The sequence below is a fragment of the Macaca fascicularis genome, chromosome 13 (genome assembly GCF_037993035.2).
Source record: "Macaca fascicularis isolate 582-1 chromosome 13, T2T-MFA8v1.1".
NCBI classification, from domain to species: Eukaryota; Metazoa; Chordata; class Mammalia; order Primates; family Cercopithecidae; genus Macaca; species Macaca fascicularis.
The window spans coordinates 89,092,596-89,114,844 of NC_088387.1; the positions used below are offsets into that span (position 1 = coordinate 89,092,596).

The 22,249-nt window shown below is 39.6% G+C and overlaps 1 protein-coding gene across 17 annotated transcripts in view; it reads right to left on the reverse strand.

The window, feature by feature from the left end:
* The window catches only part of LTBP1 (latent transforming growth factor beta binding protein 1), a 445,837-nt gene that overhangs the window by 275,578 nt on the left and 148,010 nt on the right, over positions 1 to 22,249 (reverse strand). For all 17 annotated transcript variants that reach the window (XM_074011979.1, XM_015433801.4, XM_065527196.2 and 14 more), the window contains one exon: positions 7,940 to 8,109. In XM_074011979.1, coding sequence (XP_073868080.1) covers positions 7,940 to 8,109 — 170 coding nt within the window. The remainder of the gene's footprint in view (positions 1 to 7,939; positions 8,110 to 22,249) is intronic.

Here is a 22,249-nt window from a genome sequence, read left to right on the forward strand (position 1 = left end):
ATTCTGTATGGGACAAGCAGCTTAAGGAACTTGCTGATTTTGCAAGGAAAAAAAGCACAAAGCTTTATCATTATTCCTTCTTTAAAACAGTTTGTTTTCACACCTAATACTCATCTTAAATGCTTAAGCAGTTTTTGTTGGTTTTCATCAGCTCTTGTAAGGTCATTTATGGCTGGTCCAACTTCCACGGCCTTTTAGTACCCACTGGGTTGGTGTAAGCCAATCCCAAAGACACGTTTTTGTTTTTGTTTTTGTTTTTTTTTGCACACAAGTTAAAGGTAGTCTCCATGCAGGGAGGGCTTTCAATGCTGCAGAACGTGTTCTCTGGAAGTCTTCTCTCCCAAGGACCCACTTGGTCCATCTGGAAAGCTCTGCCCTATAAGGCTCCCAATCAATCTGTCAGGACCTGTCAGCAAGGATGTCTCAGAGGAGCAGAGTTGCCCACATCCTAGATTTCTCCTGCTGCTGCTTCTGTTCTCTCTTCACATGAGTGTGATTACCACCCATATCCTAAACTTCAACATCCACATTAAGGCTACAGCAGTTCTCAGGACCAGACTCTTCCTCAATAGCATTTTCAAACGGCTCCTCCTCTGAAGATCTCCAGGTTGCAATTCATCTCATGCATAAAAATGCTGCTCCAATTCCCCTCATCTATACTTACTATATTTGCCTTTATCCAGTTGCCACCCCAAGGATTTTCCCGTCTTCTGCAGCATCTATCCCATAATGAGTGCTCTCAGCTATACCAGGGACACCTCCCATGAGCATTCGGTAACTGGCACTACGCATCCAGAGCCTTTAAGCAATGTTCTTGCCCACCTCCCTGAAGTGGCTGGCATAGGCAGATCTGTCCATGTTAAATACCTCCTATCTCCTAACATTCAGCTTTGTTTTACCAAAGCAAAAATCTTGAATGTCTCCTCTAAGTCTCTGCCAAACCACTCTGCTCTCTCACTCAGGGCAACCAGGAAGACCCAGACAATCTTACTGGTAACCTCTTTGTGGTATCAGACTGCAACCATAAAGAATCTTCGCTCCAGACACATGAACTTCCTTTTTCAAGGGGAGACAAAACCATTTATCCTCAAACCCTGAGATGTTTTCATAACTTGCCATGCTTCTTAATGTCAGTCTGAACTGAAGCCTGAAGGCTAATGCTACAGGCAAGACATTCAACCACAGTATTAATAAAAGTAAAAAGAAGAGGCCTTGTATGTCCAAAGCGTCCATACTTCTTTTAGTGTGGAACTATGGACTGCGATCAGGCCAGAACTGGGATTCAGGAGTTCAGGCCATAAAGCTGCTGCTATGAGAACAACAGACTCTCTGCATCTGTCTCAGACCAGAGCTCAGGAGACCTGGGTAGCTGTTCTATCTTCAAATGGAGGTGCCAGATTTCAGTCAGCCCATGATTGATGGCTGGGAGTCAAGCTGCCCCAGCCTGTTGCAAAGACTGAGAGAGGGCAGCACAGACCAGAACTCAGGGTTAAGACGTCTCCCGTGGTGCCAGCACGGGTGGGAATTACATTTTCTTCTGTCAGAAGTCACTTAATAGGGACCCTGTGTGTGCTTCTTCACTTCTGTGGTTTCTTATTTAAACAAAAAAGGTTAGGTGTAACACTTTAAGTAAAAAGTGGGCTTGACCTCATTTTTCCTTTCCTTTTTTTTTTTTTGCAATTTAATGGTACTATGTGTTTGGAAATGCCAGTCATTTCTCTCTCTCTCCCCCCTACAACAGCACATCAGAGGACAACTAGGCAATTTAAGAGCCTGAGTTATATCTATTTAAAGATTTTTAAGAAGTTACTGTATAAAACATGACATCTGCCTTTCCTGAAATTATTTAACACTTTAAGTAAACAGTGGGCTTGTCCTCACTTTTCTTTTTTTTTCTTTTTTTGCAATTTAACAGTACTATGTGTTTGCAAATGCCAGTCATTTCTCTCTCTCTCTCTTTCTCCCCCACGTTAGCACATCAGGAGATAAATTGGCAAATTTTTTAAGAGCCTGAGCTATATCTGTTTAAAGACCTTTAAGAAGTTACTGTTTAAAACATGACATCTGCCACTGCTAAAATTTTACATTTCTGCTTTGTTGAATTTAAATAACTAAAACTTTAGATGACTTTGAAATATAAGTATCCTATTTAAAACCTAAGCCCATCTTGAGAGAACAACAACTGGAATAAGCAATGAGAAATCCAATTTGGAGAAGTTCAAATTTCTAAATCATTCCAAATATTAAAGTGATGTAGTAGAAAAGGGACTAAAGAGGCGAATGCTTAAATTGGAGCTTCTCTAATCTTTTAGATCTTCTTTGCACAGTCTGGAAACCAGTTGTCTAGGGAACCATGTCAGTTACATGGCCATTGCTGCTCATCCTAAAGATCTCCTTTATAAGTAGCTCTACGATCTATCTTAGTAAGTCCTTCGGTGTCTTATAACTATGATGATAAATACGTCCTTCCACCATAGACTGTACTTAAAATATTATTTGCTGGCTTTAATATTATAAAACATTCCATATCAGTTTTACTACGACAGCCCACAGTATGATGTAGACACTTACTATACCCTCAAGGACTTTTTCTAGCAGGTTGTGTCAAACTAATCTCTTTTTGTGTGAGTTACTTGGGTTTGCTCCTGAACATGTGCTATTCTAATCTTGACTGACCATTTTTATAAGATGGTCTTCCAAATGTTATGTCATTTCCATTTTCTTCCTCTGGGTTAAAATATATATATATATACACTATACTAAACACAATATAATTTGGTTTACATACGGAATTCTTTCCTACAAGTCACCAATGAAAACACTGTATAAAGCAGACCCCACCCCTACCCCATACCACCCTTAAGACTTCTGAGAGCTTATGAGCTCAATTCCTTGGAGCTGAAACTGAGTCTCATAACTACCTACTTGGCAATAATTTTTCATAAATATTTGTTATTTTAAATTGAGATATGATTCACATGCCACAGAATTCACCCTTAAGTGTATAATTAAGTTTGTTGGGTTTTTTATTTTTTTTAGTATTTTCAGGTTGTGCAACCAGCATGACAACCTAATTCCAGAACATTTTCACCACCCCAAAAGAAACCTCTTACCTATAAATAACTATTCCCTATTCCCACTCTCCCCTGTCCCTGGCAACCTCTAATCTTCTTTCTGTGTCTGTGGATTTGCCTACTCTGGACGTCTTATAGAAATGGACTCATATAGCATGTAGTCTGGATTCTTTCATTCAGCTTGTTTTCAAAGTTCATCCATGTTGTAGCATCTATCAATATCTTATTCCTTTTTATGGCTGAGTAATACTCCTACACTGTATAGAGATATATAGCTCAGTTTGTTTATCCATTCATCAGTTGATGGACATTTGGGGTTGTTCCCACTCTCTTGGCTATTATAAGTAATGTTGCTATGAACATTCATGTACAAGTTTTTGTGCGAACATATGTTTTCAGTTCTTTTGGATATATAGCTAGGTGTGGAATTGCTGGGTTATATACTTCTATATTTAACTTTTTTGAGAAACTCATACAGTATCTTAATGTGATACTGTGTTGTGATATGGCTGGTACTGGTTCATCCCATAAAAATATTTCTACCAATACCAAAAAGTTTTCTATAAGCAACCAGGAGTAACATCCCATTCCTTTCCCAATTGCTGTGTGGTCTGTCATTCTAAAATTAAAAGAAACGAGACTTATCTAACACAAGCGGTTTCCTGGTAGTTCATGCTTTTCTGGGTGCCTTCAAACTAAGTGGGAACATATCTGAGAATTGTCATGCTCTGGAGGGTGGGTTGGTGGGGACACTGAGAATGAAGGACAGCTGCTAGAGGCATGGCCTCTTGGGTAGCTTTTGTCATGTTCCAGGCACCAATCAATCAGGTCCAATATCTAGATGTTTTCAGTGGAATGAGAGACTGTGAGTCTCTAGATCAAGAACTGGCAAACTATAGCCCATGAGCCAAATCCAGCCACCTGATCTCCTACAACCTGAGAGGTAAGAATGATATTTACATGTTTAATAGATACATTTTAAATAGCTATATAAATATCTACCTAAGATCCTCAATTTGCCTATTGTCTCACAAAGTCTAAAGTATTCCCTAAAAGTCTGCCAATCCCTGCTCTAGATGATACTGATGCAAATTAAATTATTTTAAGGCCAACAAATAAAGCAGAACACTAAAAGTTACTAATTTATCACTAGAAATATCCCTTACCGGCTGGGCATGGTGGCTCACGCCTGTAATCCCAACACCTTGGGAGGCCGAGGTGGGCGGATCACTTGAGGTCAGGTGTGGCCAACCAGCCTGGCCAACATGGTGAAACCCTGTCTCTACTAAAAATACAAAAACTAGCTGGGCCAGTAGTGGCGCACACCTGTAATCCCAGCTACTTGGGAGGCTGAGGCAGGAGAATTGCTTGAGACTGGGAGGCAGAGGTTGTGGTTAGCTAAGATCGTGCCACTGCACCCCATTATTCATAATAGCCAAGAGAGTGGGAACAACCCCAAATGTCCATCAACTGATGAATGGATAAACAAACTGAGATATATCTCTCTATACAATGTGGGAGTATTACTCAGCCATAAAAAGGAATAAGATACTGATATATGCTACAACACGGATGAACTTTGAAAAGACGCTGGAAAAAAAAAAGATATCCTTTACCAAAGACCAGAGAACACTTAGCACAGGATGTCAAGTTACCTAGAAAGTGACCAAGAAGACTGGTAAATATACAGAATCAAATTAGGAAAAGCAGTGTGTACACATTGGACAGGGATGGTGAATTGCGTTATCGAAACTCTGGCAAAATCCATAAAATAGTCATCCCTCCCAAAAGAAAGCACCTCACTAGCAACTTGGTTAGTTTCTCTCTATCTATAATGTTTTCTCTGGAGAGTGCTACATTTGACACATTAATGTATTTTACTTTACTTAATCCATTGCCTCCATTCTCATCTCTTTCCTGCTTATTCAAAACAATTGTTCTTTTTCTCTTACCAAGTGTCGAGAGCAAATCCTTATTCCCTTGGGCTTGTAGACTACTGTTTCCTCCTATTATGAGCTAAAAGTTGCACAGTGCTTGGAGCTCAAGGTATGCATTATTATTATTGCTCTTGTAATATATCAATACTAAACATACCAACTGGTAATTACTGTAGACCCCGTTTAATCACTTTTAAAGGGAGAAGATAACACTTGTTATTGCCAACCTAAATGTCTTCTCTAGTTCTAGTAGCTTCTCAAAAGTAATGGCAGTGGACTACTATGACATACCTCACTCCTTCAATTTCACTCCAAGATACATCATGCTCAAACCATCTTAGCATCTTCTGTTTTTCTAAAGAATCACAACTATCAGTTTCTGTTTGACCTTCAAATCTTTCAGCACAATAAGAAATTAATCTGTTTGCATTTGATCCCTTCTGTAAATATGAAAATGAAGATGCTAAAAGCTGCTTTTCCTCAGACTTCTCTGACTAACTTTTCCTTCCTTTCTGTTCCATGTAAGGCTTCCTTGGAGCCTCCTCTCTTACCTACCACAGAATGGAAGTATGCAGAGACATAGTATGTTTAGGTCCTTCCTACTACTTGTACCTCCTTTCCAGTTTTAATCATCTTTAGTGGTTCTTACTCCATTTTGCTATTTCAGTATCCTTCATGGTCCTGCCAAATTACCTCTTTTAAAAACTTTCCAACTAGCCCTCCAGCTCTCGGTAGAGCTATGGCCTCAGCAAAAATAGCCACATCTCCCTTCTTGCCTTTCCCACACGCTTAACTCTTTCAGTTAATTCCTGAGCTTTTTGAACAACAGCCATCTTTTAGGGGGTTTGAGCAGAGAACACTATCACTATGATAATACACATTAGTCCACATTCTTTTACTAGCTCCCTACTGTGTAGAAAATATATTTAAACAGGATGAGTGGGAAAGTTACGGACAGAACAGATAAGAAACTTATCTTCACAGTCTTCTAAAATATAATCTCATCTTTCAGAACACAGTTCAACCAAGATTTGAGAGTTTAAAATACATATATACACATGAGTGTGGGAATACACACAGAGTGGGAATTTTCATTCCAATAACAAATTATAGAAAACAAATCAAAACCACAGTCTAGTCTCTAGTCTTAATACCAGTGTTCTCTAACCATCTTTTCCTGATACCTCCAGATAATTCAGAATTCTCTTCTTTTATCAGTATGATCATAAACTTTAAAAACTCTCTTCCCGGATAGGTGCGGTGGCTCACGCCTGTAATCCCAGCACTTTGGGAGGCCGAGGCGAGCAGATCACAAGGTCAGGAGATCGAGACCATCCTGGCTAACACCATGAAACCCCACCTCTACTAAAAATACAAAAAATTAGCTGGGCATGGTGGCGGCGCCTGTAGTCCCAGCTACTCGGGAGGCTGAGGCAGAAGAATAGCGTGAACCCGGAAGGTGGAGCTTGCACTGAGCCGAGATCACGCCACTGCACTCCAGCCTGGGCGACAGAGCAAGACTCCGCCTCAAAAAAAAAAAAAAAAAAAACACACCTCTCCTCCCATCACACTCTGATTTGGGAGCTGTTTTTTAAAAAATTGTCATCTATATAAAACCCCAAGGAAAGAAGAAGTAGATCTTTTACTTAATTAATTTATTTAAATGAATTTTAATTTATTTATTTAAAGAGATAAATGACGGCTTACCCTCAGAAGCATCCTTCACGAAAAAGATCCTGCCTGTCTAGTTAAGAAGCGTAATGATAAATAGGTCATCACAGGTAACTTTTATCAGAGGATTCAGAGCACAACTGCCATAAGCCTTCACACAAAAACATGACATTTATATTTAAGAAAAAGATGGTGCATGACTGTAGTCCTAGCTACTTAGGAGGCTGAGATGGGAGTAGCCACCGGTCACTGAGCAGGACTTTCTCAAAAGACAAAAAGTGGATGTACAAACCTGCTGTTAGATACTCTTTCTGTTAAATGACCAATTCTGAGGGAAGAGTCAATCATTTTAGATTCAGTACAGAAACGGGGAGGTGGAGTGGGTGTAGGGAACCAAAGCCACAACGCATATGGACTTCACAAGTGCCAAACAGTAGTAAAAACTGTATCTCAACTCTTCATACTGTTCCCAGTGGTGAAAGATGGTCCTTTTCCACCTCACAACTGGCATTCTCTTTCACTACCTATGGTGCAGGCAATCAGTCAACATGTGACAGGGCAGGAAGCCGCTGGAACGAGAGTATGTGTCTAGCTCTCGCCTTTGGATGGGCTGCGCCTCACTCCAGAACGTTTTCTCCAGATGCTGCCAGCAGACACTCTGTAATACCTAAACCACAAATCATCACATTCCCCACCCTTTGAGCCAGGCCTTGTCCTTGAGCTTCCCACATAGCGAGATATTAACCAAGCTGGCCACTGATACAATAGTGCTTTACAAATTCAGAGAAATCTGCCACACCAGCTGCTTGATACACTAAAAACTAGGTGAGCCTTATAATGTAAAAATATCCACTGTAGGAGAACCTCAGAGAGCCATGCAGGACATTTCAGACGTTTCACAAGGCACGAGTCCTGGCTAGCTTACTAAAGAAAATATTTCATCAATGTAAACATGTCAGACATATGACTGGACCCAAAATTAGAGCAAATATGTTAGACATGAAGCCATCTTGCAGAAACAGAATGACAGGCAGGTCACTTCAGATTCATTTCCAAAATCCAGGAAAAGCTGCTTTTCCTCAGAAGAAGGAAACCATGCTAAATTTCTGCTGTCTGGTTGTTTTAGGAACCAATGTGGATTTTTAGTGACTCTCGAATTTTATCTACTGTGACACATTAAAGCCGTCTACACTGAACAAAGCGTTTCCAATCTCTGATACCGTAACTTAGGAAAATGGTTGATAACACTATACTCACGCTGAAAAGGTGCCGCAACTTGATCCTGCACGTATCTTAAAGGGAAAGAACCTTCAGTGGACTGCTCTCCCGAAATCCCCTTCTGGGCTGGAAAGTACTTGGGCTTGAGCACATATTCCTGGGTCTGGCTATGGTGAATCATCACGCTCTGGGAGGAAAGGGGAGTCACTCTGGGAAGAAACAAAATAAAGAGAAGGAATTAAATAATGGACTTTTAAAAGTCAGCTAATAAGGAAAGGATAAGAAACGAGTTAAATGTAGAAAGGAGCATCAATTCCAAGCAAGGCTCTTTTTTTTCCCTTCAAATATTGTCACTGACCACTCATGACATACAAGGAGGTAAATGACGGCTTACCCTCAGAAGCGTCCTTCACAAAAAAGATCCTGCCTGTCTAGTTAAGAAGCGTAATGATAAATAGGTCATCACAGGTAACTTTTATCAGAGGATTCAGAGCACAATTGCCATAAGCCTTCACACAAAAACATGGCATTTATATTTAAGAAAAAGATGGTGCGTGACTGTGGTCCTAGCTACTCAGGAGGTTGAGATGGGATGATCACTTGAGCCCAGGAGTTTGAGACTGGAGTGAACTATGACTGCACCACTGCACTCCGGCCTGGACGACAAGAGTAAGACCCCATCTCTAAAAAGGGAAAAAAGACAAAGATGTTTACACAGACAGGTATATATTTAATAAGAGTGCAGCACTGGAAATGGGAAAGGGGAAAATAGGGAAGAAAGTACAGGAAGGGAATTATGCAAGAAATCCCCACCTTGATTAGTTAAGCAAAATCAATCATAAACAATTAAAGCCTGTATGATCCAGTGGACCTTCTAACTCTGCCTACCACTAAAGGTTAGCTGGTTAATCTCTTTAAGCCTCAGTTACCTAATCTGTACTGTAGAATCTCTGCGACCCCGAGCTGAGAAAAAGTGATTGTAAAAATCTGAACAAATGCAAACTAAAAGAATAATAATTTTAATTCCCTTTTGAAATATAAATTACGATGCCGCTTTGGGAAACAATTTTTTATGCTGTGTCTCATAATGATATAAATCATACTATTTGAGTTAAATGTGTTATAATTATACTCTCATTATCTTTTTAATAGCACGAGTCAAGACTTCTGGGAACTTCTGAACATGATTACTATGTGCTCATCCTCCTGGTCCAACCCTTGTTTTCTGTGACAGTTCTCTTCTACTACATCTAATTCATATTTTAAAATAAGCCTCTGCCCAGATTCAGTTATTCCCTGAGGAAGAGGAATGAAAAATATAAAGAAGATATACCAACTAATTCCAGAATATGCAAAATTGCTACTGAAATGGTTAGGACAGTGCATTTTTGCAGCAAGCTGAGCCTTTAGAAAGGAACATGCTCTCTAATGCAATCTGACCCAAAACACTGACCCTAAGGAGGGACTGACTATCTGCACAAGGGGAAGAAATGATGCCATGGCAGTTAGTGCAAAAGGCAAATTGTCAAGCCACCCAAAACATTGTATGGTGATACAATGTCTCATATCAAAAGCAGCAAAAGAAACGTTAATAGTCTCACTCTATTGGATTCGTTCTCATTGGAGCTGGTGAATGAGCTATTCCATGGGACAAGGCATCCATGAGATAAAGGAATAGAAGAGGCTAGAATTAGGGTGCTTCCTTCTTAGTCAGTAATCTGGATCTACCCCTTAAAATCCTGTCGTTTCAGGAAAGCCTGGAAAATCTATTTTGGGCCTGGATTTTCCCAGATGCGGTACCATGCAAGGGCACTCCCTTTGTCACCAGACTAATGACTAAATTACTAAAAGCCTGAGGTTTAACATTGCGAACACTTTTGTTTTGATGATGTAAGTGTTGTTTTGAACATTAAGTGTGTTTGGTTGGGATAGAGCAGCAAGTGAAACAGCTGGACACATCTGGTAGTGACTGATAAGAACCACAAGTCTCTTCTATCAGCCTCTTGGAAACAGGAATCCTCCGCATCTCGGAAGCAACGTGCCCTCTGGCCACGCTGCCACCCTGTCACCATGCTACTCTGACCCACTGAGAGATGTACAGGCTAGCTCCTATTCAGGAAAGGAAAACCCAGCTTTCCAGGAGACCTTGGGCTACTGCACCTAATTCGTGCCCCAACCACAGCCAGAAAGGTACAAGTATGGGGTCCGCCTTCTACTTGAGGTTGTCTCTTGTCTCCCCTCTGAATCAAGGAAGCAGAGGACAAGAAATGAGCTGAAAGCATACATGTGGACGGGCCTTTTTTCCCTGAATGTAACAGAAAGGTAATAAACAAACGAGGTAAAACCAAGCTGTACTAGGTCTAGAACTTAAGTAACAGCCCTCAGCCATCACTAACTTAAGGAAATCAGTAGTTAAGTGCCACTACTGTCTACATATTCCTCAAGTTACAAACACATTGCAAATATGGAGCTACACACAGCTGCCCCTACTCCCTTACCTTCTCCTTCTTCCCCCCATGACAGGGGTGTGTGCACAGGTACGCCACAGGCTAATGCCCCTCTGCCCCACAGCCCCACAGAGACAGAAGCAAGGCCATGGACAGGACCCCTGCTGAGGCAAGTAGAGGAAACTGTCCCATTACTCATCCTACAAGCATTATGTGAAATCATCACCCTACGCTCTCTTCTTCACCTTCTCCTTCATGGTTGGTGTCCACTTTTTTTCTCTAATTTCATTATTCACAGTTATTTCCACTTCAGACCACCTTGCAGTCTTACAAATATATATTCTCTTTACTTCTTCCTTTCCTTCTCTGTTACCCTGAGTATTTCAGAGAAAAGTCTCTCTCCACTTAAACTGGGATTTCCTCCTCCCTTCCCTCTTCTCCAGAAAAAGAAAAGCTTTACTATCACCGGTGAACATCAAATTAGTTATAGCAATGTAACCGTAATTTTTTTAAATGGGGGACTAAATTTAAAAGAGAAAATTATATTACAAACTGCAGAGATTCTGGTTCAAACTGGTTGGCAGGGGCACCCATATATTTCCCCTTCCTCCAAAGACATCCTTAAAGTTTCAGGTAAGAAATTAAAAAGATATAAATCCAGGGTTGATATCTAGCTATTATGCAATAGTACAGCCACATTAGTGGTTTAAAATATTTAAATACTCTGTACTGATGAAGCGCTACTATCCCAATGCCCTAAGAACCCCTCCCACTGATGGGTCTCCCTGTCCCATCCACTGGGCCCCCTAAGACATCTCCTCAATCCTATAAATAAAGAGTTAACCTTTGACAGAGCTGGAGAACTCAGGGTCTCTGCTCCAGCATCCCTTCTGATTGATCCAGACCTGTTCTACACAGGTTAATAAATACGTTTCATATCATCCATTAATAAATACACAAGAGACATTTCAACAAATCTGTAAGAGATTCAACATGCACCAAGAAACACTGGCTGTTGTAACAGGGTGGAGCAAGCCATGGCCTTAAAAAATATTTTTCTAACTTCTTTCACCTCAATCCACAGTAAAAAGTACATTTTACAAGGAGATCCAATCCATATCTACATATATGTCTGTGTTTTGGCATAACTAAAACAAATTTTACAAAACACTGTTTATCCTTACGATGTGCAGGGCACCCTGATATGTTCTCTTCTAAGCTATTCTTTTCATATAATCTTGAGTCACTACATGTATTTCATGACTTCATGAGTTCCCTAATAGGTTACAACCCGGTAGTTCAAGGGCACTGGTCAGGAGTCACTGTGAAAGAGTACAGACACAGAGGAAGCAGTCATCGCAGGGGACCACAGAAAGGTTAGGAATACTTAAGCCAAGTAAAGGGTGAAAATGAGATGTAGGGCTGAACAGTGTTATCTCAATTGAAAGCCTATATATGAAGACAATTGTTTTCCCCAACTCAAGCAAGGGAGGAGAAGTCAATGCCTGACTTCAAAGCTTCAAAGGACAGGCTGACTTTAGTTGGTGGCTGATGACTTTAAGTTGAAGCCAGTGCTCATTTACCATTCCCAAAATCCTAGGGCTCTTGAGAATTATGCTCAGATCATGCCACTGCACTCCAGCCTGGGCAACAGAGTGAGACTCTGTCTCAAAAAAAAAAAAAAAAAAAAAGACTTTCTACCAGCAAAAAGATCACATATGATTTGAAGGCTCAGAGGATCACGAGCATTTTCGAGCAATAAGATATTTTTAAATTTTAATTTAAAAATTAATTTCAATTTTAAACAATTAATGTACTTTTTTTAGACATAATGCTATTATATACTTAACGGACTAAGGTATAGTGTAAACATAACTTTTACATGTACTTGGAAACCAAAATATTCATGTGACTTGCTTTATTGGGATACCCACTTTCTTGGTCTGGATGTGAACCCTCAGTATTTCCCAGTGTGCCTATAATGACTTTGGGAAGAAGGCTGGGGGACGGGGGGTGAAGTAAATAAGCTAAGTCTTCATTTACTAGAGCAAGACATTTTAGACAACATCTAAAGTGAATAAATGGAGACGGGGCCATATGGAGATAACTATAAGAACTAATAGGACTTGAGGATCAAATGAGCAAAGGGGTGGGGACAGCCAGGAAAGGAGTCCAGCAACTTGCAGGTTTCAAGCCCACTGGAAGGATATTTTTGGTTCAAAGCCGAGGGGAAAAGTAAGTGCGATGAGGTGTGCCGAGCCACGTCTGTCAGAAGAAAGGGCCACTCTATGAGAGGGCAAGAATGATTATGCCAGTTTAGAAAGAGAAATGTGGGGTGGATCTCTAAGGAGAAGTTAGGAAAAGCCTCTGAGTTTAGGATAGTGACATTCTAGGAGAGGCCAACATCTTCAAATGCAAAAATGTTGCAGGAAAAACAACAGGGAGCCACACGGTCCTGGAGGACACTCACACTTAATGGTAGGGACATAAAGAGAATATAGGAGGACAAAAAAGTCAGAAGAGGAGAAAAACAAGAATCAAGTCAGTTCAAAAATGGTAAGTGGAAGAAAGTTTCTAGGAGGAAGCGGGAGAGGATCACCTGCAAATTGCTGCAGAAAACCAAAGGAATAAGAAATCCGGAAAGGCCGCTGGGTTTGGTGGAAGGTCACTAATCTAAACGAACAAGGGCCAGAGAAATCAACAGTGTGGTGTTAGGAATGGTAGGAGCCAAAATATGACTGCATATTATGTGATGGGGAGATACTAGTGACACACAGAAAAGAAAGAACAAGAGAAACAGGCCAGAGGCTGGGGTCTGGCTCACCATCTGAAGACCTGAATCTGCGGAAACCTCTGTATCTTTGTAAGCAAAGGGAAACAATCGCATAAAACTGCTTTCTTTAAAAGAAAGAATTAGTCACATACTGTTTACACTGCTGCCTTCCTAGTGGCAAGTTTTGGCGCACAGACGGACTAAACTTTTCCATATTTCTACTAAATCCATTATTTGACCTGCGGAGAGGGTGGGAGGATCTGGCAGAACACAAGGCCCTTTCCAGTTAAGAAAAGGGCTTTGGACCTCACAGAAAGGAACCCCCAATAGCACAAAAAGTTTCCCACAGAAGTCAAGTCCAACACAATCTAACCCGTTTCCCTGTGTTGAGGGTCCTTAGTTTTATAACAGGAGTAAGGAAAAGCAGAAGAGGAAACAGGGATGCAGGAGGAAGGTGCAGTGGTCAACTTCAGGCTGCCAGGGTCAGTTCTTCTCCACAAAATTCAAGTGATCAATTGTACCCCGCCTGCCTGCAAGTTGTTGAGAAGGACGGGTGAATGCTATTCCAAAAGCAGGATAGGCATTCAAGTAAATTAAAGTGTCAGCTATGATTTGATGCAGAAACCCTCTTCCCCTTGGAGAGTACTCAAGGGCAATATGCACATAGGGAATGGCAAAGAATATGCAAACCATCAGGAAGATGCTACATGGCAGCGTAACATACAAACACACACACACACACACATAAAGGCAGATGAGGATTTACGGTCCATGACCCCATCCATATGGAATTACCTATCAGACCAAAACAGAATTAGGAGGTAACACGCTGCTGATGAAGAGACTAAAGGGAAGCACATACAGACAATGCAAACAGCATACAGACTATGCATACAGACAGTGCATACGGCGTACAGGTTATGCATACAGACAATGCATACAGCATACAGACTATATATACAACACAGAGACTGTGCATACAGACAGTGCATACAGTCTACAGACTATGCATACAGATTGTGTGTACAACATAGACATTGTGCATATAGAGAGTGCATACAGCATAAAGACTGCATACAAACAGTGCATACAGCATACAGATTATGCATACAGACTATGCACACAGACTATAAAATATAGAGACTGTGCATACAGACAGTGCATACAGCATACAGACTATGCATAGAGACAGTGAATACAGCACACAGACTGTGCATACACAGTGCACACACCATAGACAGTACATACAGACAGAGCATTATAGATTGTGCAGACAGTGAGCGCATACAGCATACAGACTGCATACAGACAGTGCATACAGCTTACAGACAGTGCCTACAGCATATAGACTGTGCATTCAGCATACAGACTGTGCATACAGAGAGTATATACAGACAGTGCATACAAACAACATATACAGACTGCTAGTAAAGAATATGGGAAAACCAGAGTATGCCAGAAAAACACAGTAAAAGTAAAATGAAACAAGCAAACCACAAAGTCATGAAAATGGGAGAAATGAAAATATAAGAGAAAGACCAATAAAAATTATCTTAGACTAAATGAGATGAAAGAGAAAAGAGGGATTGAGAAATTAAAATGAAAGAAGGTAGATATTTGAGGGGAAAAAATACAGAAAATAAGTGAATTTTAGTAATGGTCATTAATAAACATGATCAACACATCAGCTAATTCCAAATCTTCCCTTACCAGTGGTTCTTAACCAGGGGCTGTATTTGCTTCTTAGGGACACCTGGCAATGTCTGGAGACATTTTTAAGTGTCAAGACTTGGAGATGGCAGACTGGCATCTAGTGGGGAAAAGCCAGGGATGTCAATAAATATCCTATAATGCACAGGACAGCCCCGCACCCCAACAAAAAAAAGTATCTGGCCCAAGATGTCAATAGTTCCACAGTTAAAAAATAGTCCTCTTGGCGGGGGTTGGTGGCTCAAGCCTGTAATCCCAGCACTTTAGGAGGCCGAGATGGGCGGATCACGAGGTCAGGAGGTCGAGACCATCCTGGCTAACACAGTGAAACCCCGTCTCGACCAAAAAATACAAAAAACTAGCCGGGCGAGGTGGAGGGCGCCTGTAGTCCCAGCTACTCGGGAGGCTGAGGCAGGAGAATGGCGTAAACCCGGGAGGCGGAGCTTACAGTGAGCTGAGTTCCGGCCACTGCACTCCAGCCTAGGCGACAGAGCAAGACTCCGTCTCAAAAAAAAAAAAAAAAAAAAAAAAAAGTCCTCTTAACGTGGGCTATTATCACCAAACTATTATAACAGATATGAGTGAAGAGCCAATGGCAGACAGGTTTATAAAGATGATGGGGCCAGGCACACAGAAATTTCGACCCTTGAGAAGGAGGAGATCGAAACTGCACAAGCTCTTAATGTGTCCTCTGGATGCCCCATTAGGCCAGAGAGGTGGCCCCATACCCAAGTTGCCTGGATGTAAGACATATCCTCTTCTCTTCTATGTTTAATTATGAAAGCTACATGCTAAAAAAGCAGATATCCTATCTGCAAAAGATGAGGTAACTGTATTCAAAAATTCTGAAAAGCACAGTACAGCAAAATCATCAAAACCTTGAACTGAGTAAGTTATTTAACAAGCAACCATTGAAAGAAATACCGTTAATAACTAAAGTCCTGAGTTCCTCAAAAAATGAGCTGCTACATTTGGTTACTCAGGACAGCTTACCTAAAACCAAATTAAAAAGAAATTGCAGCCATCTCCTGTTTATCTAAACTAAAAAAGGCCAGAGAAAACCTAACTAATACAATCCAAAAAAAAAAATTCAAAATATAAACAGTCTAATCATTAAGGTTCCTAGCCTATTGGGAAAATGCCAATCACGAGATTTTTTAAACTGAATTCTAAGAACCAAATCTGAGCTCTACCACTTATCATGGGAAGGAAGGGAAGAATTACCTCAACTTCCTCATAGTGATATAAGAGTAATGACATTGCCTCACAAAGTTAATGCAAAAACAATGAGGAAGGGTGATTTTTTTTATGATGGGTGAAAATACCTAGCACAATATCTGACATTCGATTCTTTCACTCCTCTTCCAATAAGGACCAAACAGAAACAATTTCATCCCTCTGATAATATTAGATTTCTACTGAAAGACTGCCTAAGTGTACAATTAAGAAAAAAGCAAAGCTTACTTTTTAAAGTTTCATTAAATATAAGCTTCACTTAAAAAATTCTTTTGAAGTTATTTGTAAACAATGAGCTCAGAATATGCAAAGTCCCATTCAGCAGTCTTAGGGTCAGCTGTTCACACTCTTAATAGCTAATGAGTTTGTAAGAGTCAAGGAACCTAGCACTACAACCGCTGTGAAAAATCAGTTTTGCAGCTCTTCGAAAAGCTATTAAGCACAGAATTACCATATAATTTGACAATTCTCCTAAGCACTGAAAGCAGGGTCTCAAACATACTTATGTTCCACTGTTCACTGCAGCGTTATTCATAACAGCCAAAAGGCAGAATCTACAACCCAAATGTCCTGGAACAAAGGAACAAACAAAATGTGGTTTGTCCATGCAATGGAATATTATCTAATCCTAAAAAGAACTGCAACTCTAACACATGCTACAACACAGATGAACCTTGAAAACATCATGCAAAGTGAAATAAGACAGAGATAAAAGGACAAATGCTGTATGATTCCACTTCTATGAGGTCCCTAAAATAGGCAAATTTATAGACAGAAAATAGAGCAGAGGTTATCACCAGGGGTTAGCGGGAGAGAGAGAATGACTGTTTAATAGGTAGAGTTTCTCTTCTGGGGGGATGAAAAGTTCTGGAAACAGAAAGTAGTGATGGTTGCACAGCACGGTGCATGTACTCCCAGGAACTGCACAGTGAAAATGGTTAAGATGGCAAGTTTTACGTTACATATACTTTACAAAAACTTTTTTAAAACTATATTAAAAAGGCAATTATACCCTAGATTCCTTTAAAAAAAAAATATCAGGTATCACAGTGAATGAGGGAAAAAGCAGCTGGGTTTCTTGCCCCTCCTGCCCCATCCTTCATATTTCTGGATGACACAGTGTCAAGCCTTGTTCATCTCAGCCAATTTCAAATATGTCTTTATCCCCTTTTAGGCAACCATTTGAGATGCCAATTCTGGAGTAGCAGAGGTATATACTTCTATCCCATATGTTATCAACTTCACTTTTACTCCTCCTGCACTCTCGCACTCTTCACTTAGCTGTTCCCATGAACCACAGCATGAGATGTCAGCCTCTGTAGCTGTTAACATGTTATGCTCTCCAGTGATGCTCCTCTTACCGCATTGTAAGGAATTAACATCTAGTTTGCCAGATGTCAGACATAACCTTTATCCACTTTCCTGGGAGGACTTCCTTGCCTAACTTTGCTCACTCCCCAGATTCTTCTCCCACTGCATTGCTGTAGCAGTTGATTTACATGTTTTATTCAACTCTCCACCTCGCACTCTAATGGAAGCAAGAAGAGACGGTCATGGATTTTGGTTTCGGATGCTAATTTTATATATTCCCCCTCGTGACCTTTAAGCCTAGAAGAATTGAAAAGGTAGTGGGAAGATGTCAGAGAAGTTCTTCTTTCACAATTTTCCCTCTTACTAGCCAGCACCTTCCTGACACTAAAGCACTATGAGAGGCACCCACAGAGTCAAGGATAAATCCAATGGGTAGGAGGACCCAAGCACCCACTTCTCCAGGACAGGGCATCCACGTAGCACACGGTGCTCAACACAGGGGACGAATAAACTGTACCACACAGGATCTGGGAAACTCAAATCATCCATCAGCCCATGCTGCTGAATCTCTGATAGCCCCAACTCAAATGTTACCAAATTCCTCTAAGTCTCAGTCTCTTCACTTTTGAAGTATAGGACTCTATGAGATAGCTCCATAGTCCTCTAGCTTTCAGAGTTCAACCAGCACATCAAGAACTGTAGCTCCAAAACTGTTCTCCAGTCACACCAAAAAAAATTTCATATGGGAAAAATTTTTTAATGTAATATACATGTAGATATCTGTTCAAATTAGGAAGAGAATCTCTCAGGGTTTTATTTTCCCACATTCAAGCTAAATAACATTAAATAAAAAGGGAAAATTCTTTCAATTTTTAAGGTGAATGCAATAAACTCTGTTTTTCTCAAATGGCCTTGTTTTTTTTCTATTACAATTGCTGCTAAACTAGGTCACCTAAGTAATAAATATTGAAAGCATTTAACCAAATTCAAACATCTGTTCCAATCCCCTTTTAGGGCTTGATCCAGCTGAAACAAAATATCTACTGCCCTACAGGACCTGCAAGATCCTCTAACACTGCCGAAAATGTTGGAGGGGTTTTTTTCCCCTAAAGCCAATATATCTGGAGAAAAAAAAATATGGCTCATTTCAATATGTCTGGAGCACGAGTACAAAATTATATGACAAGTTGCAAAATCGGAACAAGTAAATCTTCTTATACTAGGACAATAGGACTCACAGTCAAACTTCAGTTGGGTATATACCCAATTTAAGCCCCAACTTGGTAGGTCTGTTCAGAGAAAATGGTGAAGGTAGTGCCTCTACGGTTTCCATATATACTAGGAGAGCCTTGCCCTGAGGCTAGTTGCCCTACTTTGCATTGGAATTTCTAAGCAAATAATTCAAGTCTGACTTTCGGAAAAAATGTATTGACTTTATAAAATAAAGTTCATTTGTCGGCCAGGCACGGTGGCTCACACCTGTAATCTCAGCACTTTGGGAGGCCAAGGTGGGTGGATCACCTGAGGTCAGGAGTTCAAGACCAGCCTCACCAACATGGTGAAACCCCGTCTCTACTTAAAAAAAAAAAAAAAAAAAAAAAAAAAAACAAAATTAGCTGGGCGTAGTGGCACATGCCTGTAGTCCAAGCTGCTCGGGATGCTGAGGCAGGGGAATCACTAGAACTCAAGAGGCAGAAGTTGCAGTGAGCCGAGATCACACCACTGCACTCAGCCTGGACAACAGAGTGAGACTCTGTCTCAGAAAAAAAGTCATTTGTATATAAAAAGACACCATAAAGTTAATAGTTAAATAATACATCTGAAAAATATCTGCAATGCACACGAAAAATTAAGGCATAATATACAGAAGTTTCCCACAAAGTGATAACAAGACAAATTGGTGACTCAATGCAAATAAAACAAAATCCAATAGGAAGGAAAATGGACAAAGGACATGAATAAGCAATTTACTAAATAAATCTAAATGACCATGATATATGAAACAATGCCCACCCGCACCACTACTGAGGAAAAGGCAAACATAATGAGATTACAGGTGCACTCACCTTGCTAATTAATTAGCAAACTATTTTTCTTAAAAGAACTATTGCTGATAGGGATATAAAGTGGGGGGAGAAGTATACTCTGGAATCCCTAATAGAAACAGGAATTGTAACAGACTTTGGAAACCAATCTATAAAAAGTTATATTAAAAACTGATGTACTCATTGACCTACTAATCACATTATTTAAGAAATAACAGTCTAGTATGTAAGGATACATATTTAACATGGTTATTGAATGACTGTTTATAACAGCAAAGAGAAAAATTAACAGAAACTAAATGTTCATTAACAGAAGATTCACTCAATAAATCAGCATATTTACAAAATGGAGTGCTATATAACCATTAAAAATCAATCCTGTCAATGTTAGGGAGGCACTTCTATACTGTATTTTAAGTGAGAAAATCAAGGTGTAGAAACATTAGTATACTATATCCTTATTATTTATTAAGCAATAAAAAAGTTAAAGATAATTATACAGACAAAAGAAAAACACAGGTTATCCACCACATTATTAATACTAGCTATTTGTGAAGGAGAGTGGTACCATTATAAAGTGGGAAAAGCTAAAAAACAAAATAAAATTGAATTTTAACGATGTCTATGATGTTTTTTAAAAATATGGTATTCCAATGGTGTAAAATGGTATGTGTATTTCATAGGTACATGCATAAACAGATGATCAGAAACAAAATACTTCCAATGATCCCACTTGATTGTCACTTCAGTGGTCTTCAAACTAGGCGCCATACCCAAAGAGTACAAATTACAATGCTGGGATACAAAAGAAAAATACTAGAACTTTACATATCGACTTTTACTTTATCTGTAGTTACGTTATTTCATCCACTTGAACTATTTTTAGGATGCTTTATAGTATTAATAATATATTGCCTTAAAAGATGCATATATAAAGTAATATTGAAACATTTTTGCTGATAAGCATATGCAATTTAAAAGTTTAGAGACCACGGTGGATACATTTAAGCAGAGTAATTTTTAACATCAATACTCCTTCAAGAAAGTTTTGATTACAGAATCTAGAGGCAAATATGCTTCTACAGAATCTGTAGGCATATATGATTCTATAGAAACAATGACTAGAGCCACTGTTTCAACTACGATTGGGTTTATCAGTATCTTCCTCTCCCTTCCATCCCCACTCCTACCCTATCAGAGTCACCACGTTATCAGAGCAGGACTTCTCAGACAGAAAACCACCACCACCACCACCACCGCCACCTGCTATCACTTTCTCTTTTTTTTAGTTTAGCTTTGTTTTAAAGAGATGAGGGTCTCCCTACATTGCCTAGGTTGGCCTCGAACTCCTGGCCTCAAGTGATCCTCCTGCCTCAGCCTTCTGAGTAGCTAGAACTAAAATCATGCACCACTGTGCTCAGCTACTTTCTATCACTCTCATGTGTGATCTACCTACACCCATCACCACCGATTTCTTTCCATTCTCTTACAATTGGATTTTCACATCATCTGCTAAATTATTCTCCCAAATAATCCTGTGAGAATGACTCTAAGAATGAACTAACATACGCTTTAAAAACTCTGAAAACTACAAAGCACCATAAAATTGCCACCAATGATCCTGTTGTCATTCTTGTCAGGATAATCGGTTGACAGAACTCACAATTCTTGAGATCCCAACAGTATTTGTTGCAAAACTCTTAGATTTCTGCACATATTACATCTATGTTTGTAATAAACCCCACACCACTCTATTATATTGAGTTCCCATCTGGTGTCCTTCTCCTTAAGCCTAAAGAAATTCCTTCAGAAAGTCTTGCTGTAGAGATGTGCTACAACAAATTATCTCCATTTTCATTTTTATGAAAATATCTTATTTCACCTTCATTTTTGGAGGATTTTTCTTTGGATACAGAATTCTGAGTATAGATAGTTTATTTCTTAGCACTTTAAAAATGTCATTCCACCATTTTATGACCTGCTTTGTACCTCATGAGAAGTGATCATTTGTACTATTGTTCCAGTCTATGTAATATGTCTTATGACTCTGGCTGCTCTCAAGATTTTCCTTTATCTTTGGTCTTCAGTTGTTTTATTATGCAGTGCCCAGGTGTGGTTTCCTTTTCATTAATCTTGCCTGGGGTTTACTGAGCTTCTTTGATCTCTAAATTTATATTTTTCACCTACTCTGCAAGACTGTCTAATACTATCTCTTTAAACATTTTTCATATTACATTTGCTCTCTTCTTGCCTTCTGAGACTACAATTACACATATGTTAAATTATATGACATTACTCCAACAGCACTCAGATTTTATTCATTTTTCTTTGATAATGTTTCTCTTTCTTTTCTAAATAATTAATATTGATCTACCTTCAAGGCCACTTACCCTTTCAAACTTCCACGTGTTTTTTGATGTTTTCTGTTTTTCTACTAAAAATTCCCCCATCTTTTGTTTCAGTAAGATCATATTTTAAGTCCTTGGGCATATTTATATATATGCTTTTATAGTCTTGTGCACTAATTCCAACATCTTCAGTCATCTTAGGGTTGTTTTCTACTGACTGTTTTATCTCTTGACTATGAGTCAAATTTCCTTTTCTTCTCATGATTATTAGGTACAGAATATCATGAATATTATGTTGTGGAGACTCTCTATCTACTCTAAATAATGTTGATTATTTTGTTGCCCAGGAAGTTACTTGGCTAGATTCAAACTCCAAATTATCTTTCCTCTACAGTGTGCAGCAGCTGGAACTGCTCAGTTCTTTCAGCTTTCCAGCTGTTGCTTTTCACTAGGAATGTTGGAGTCACCCCAGGATCAGC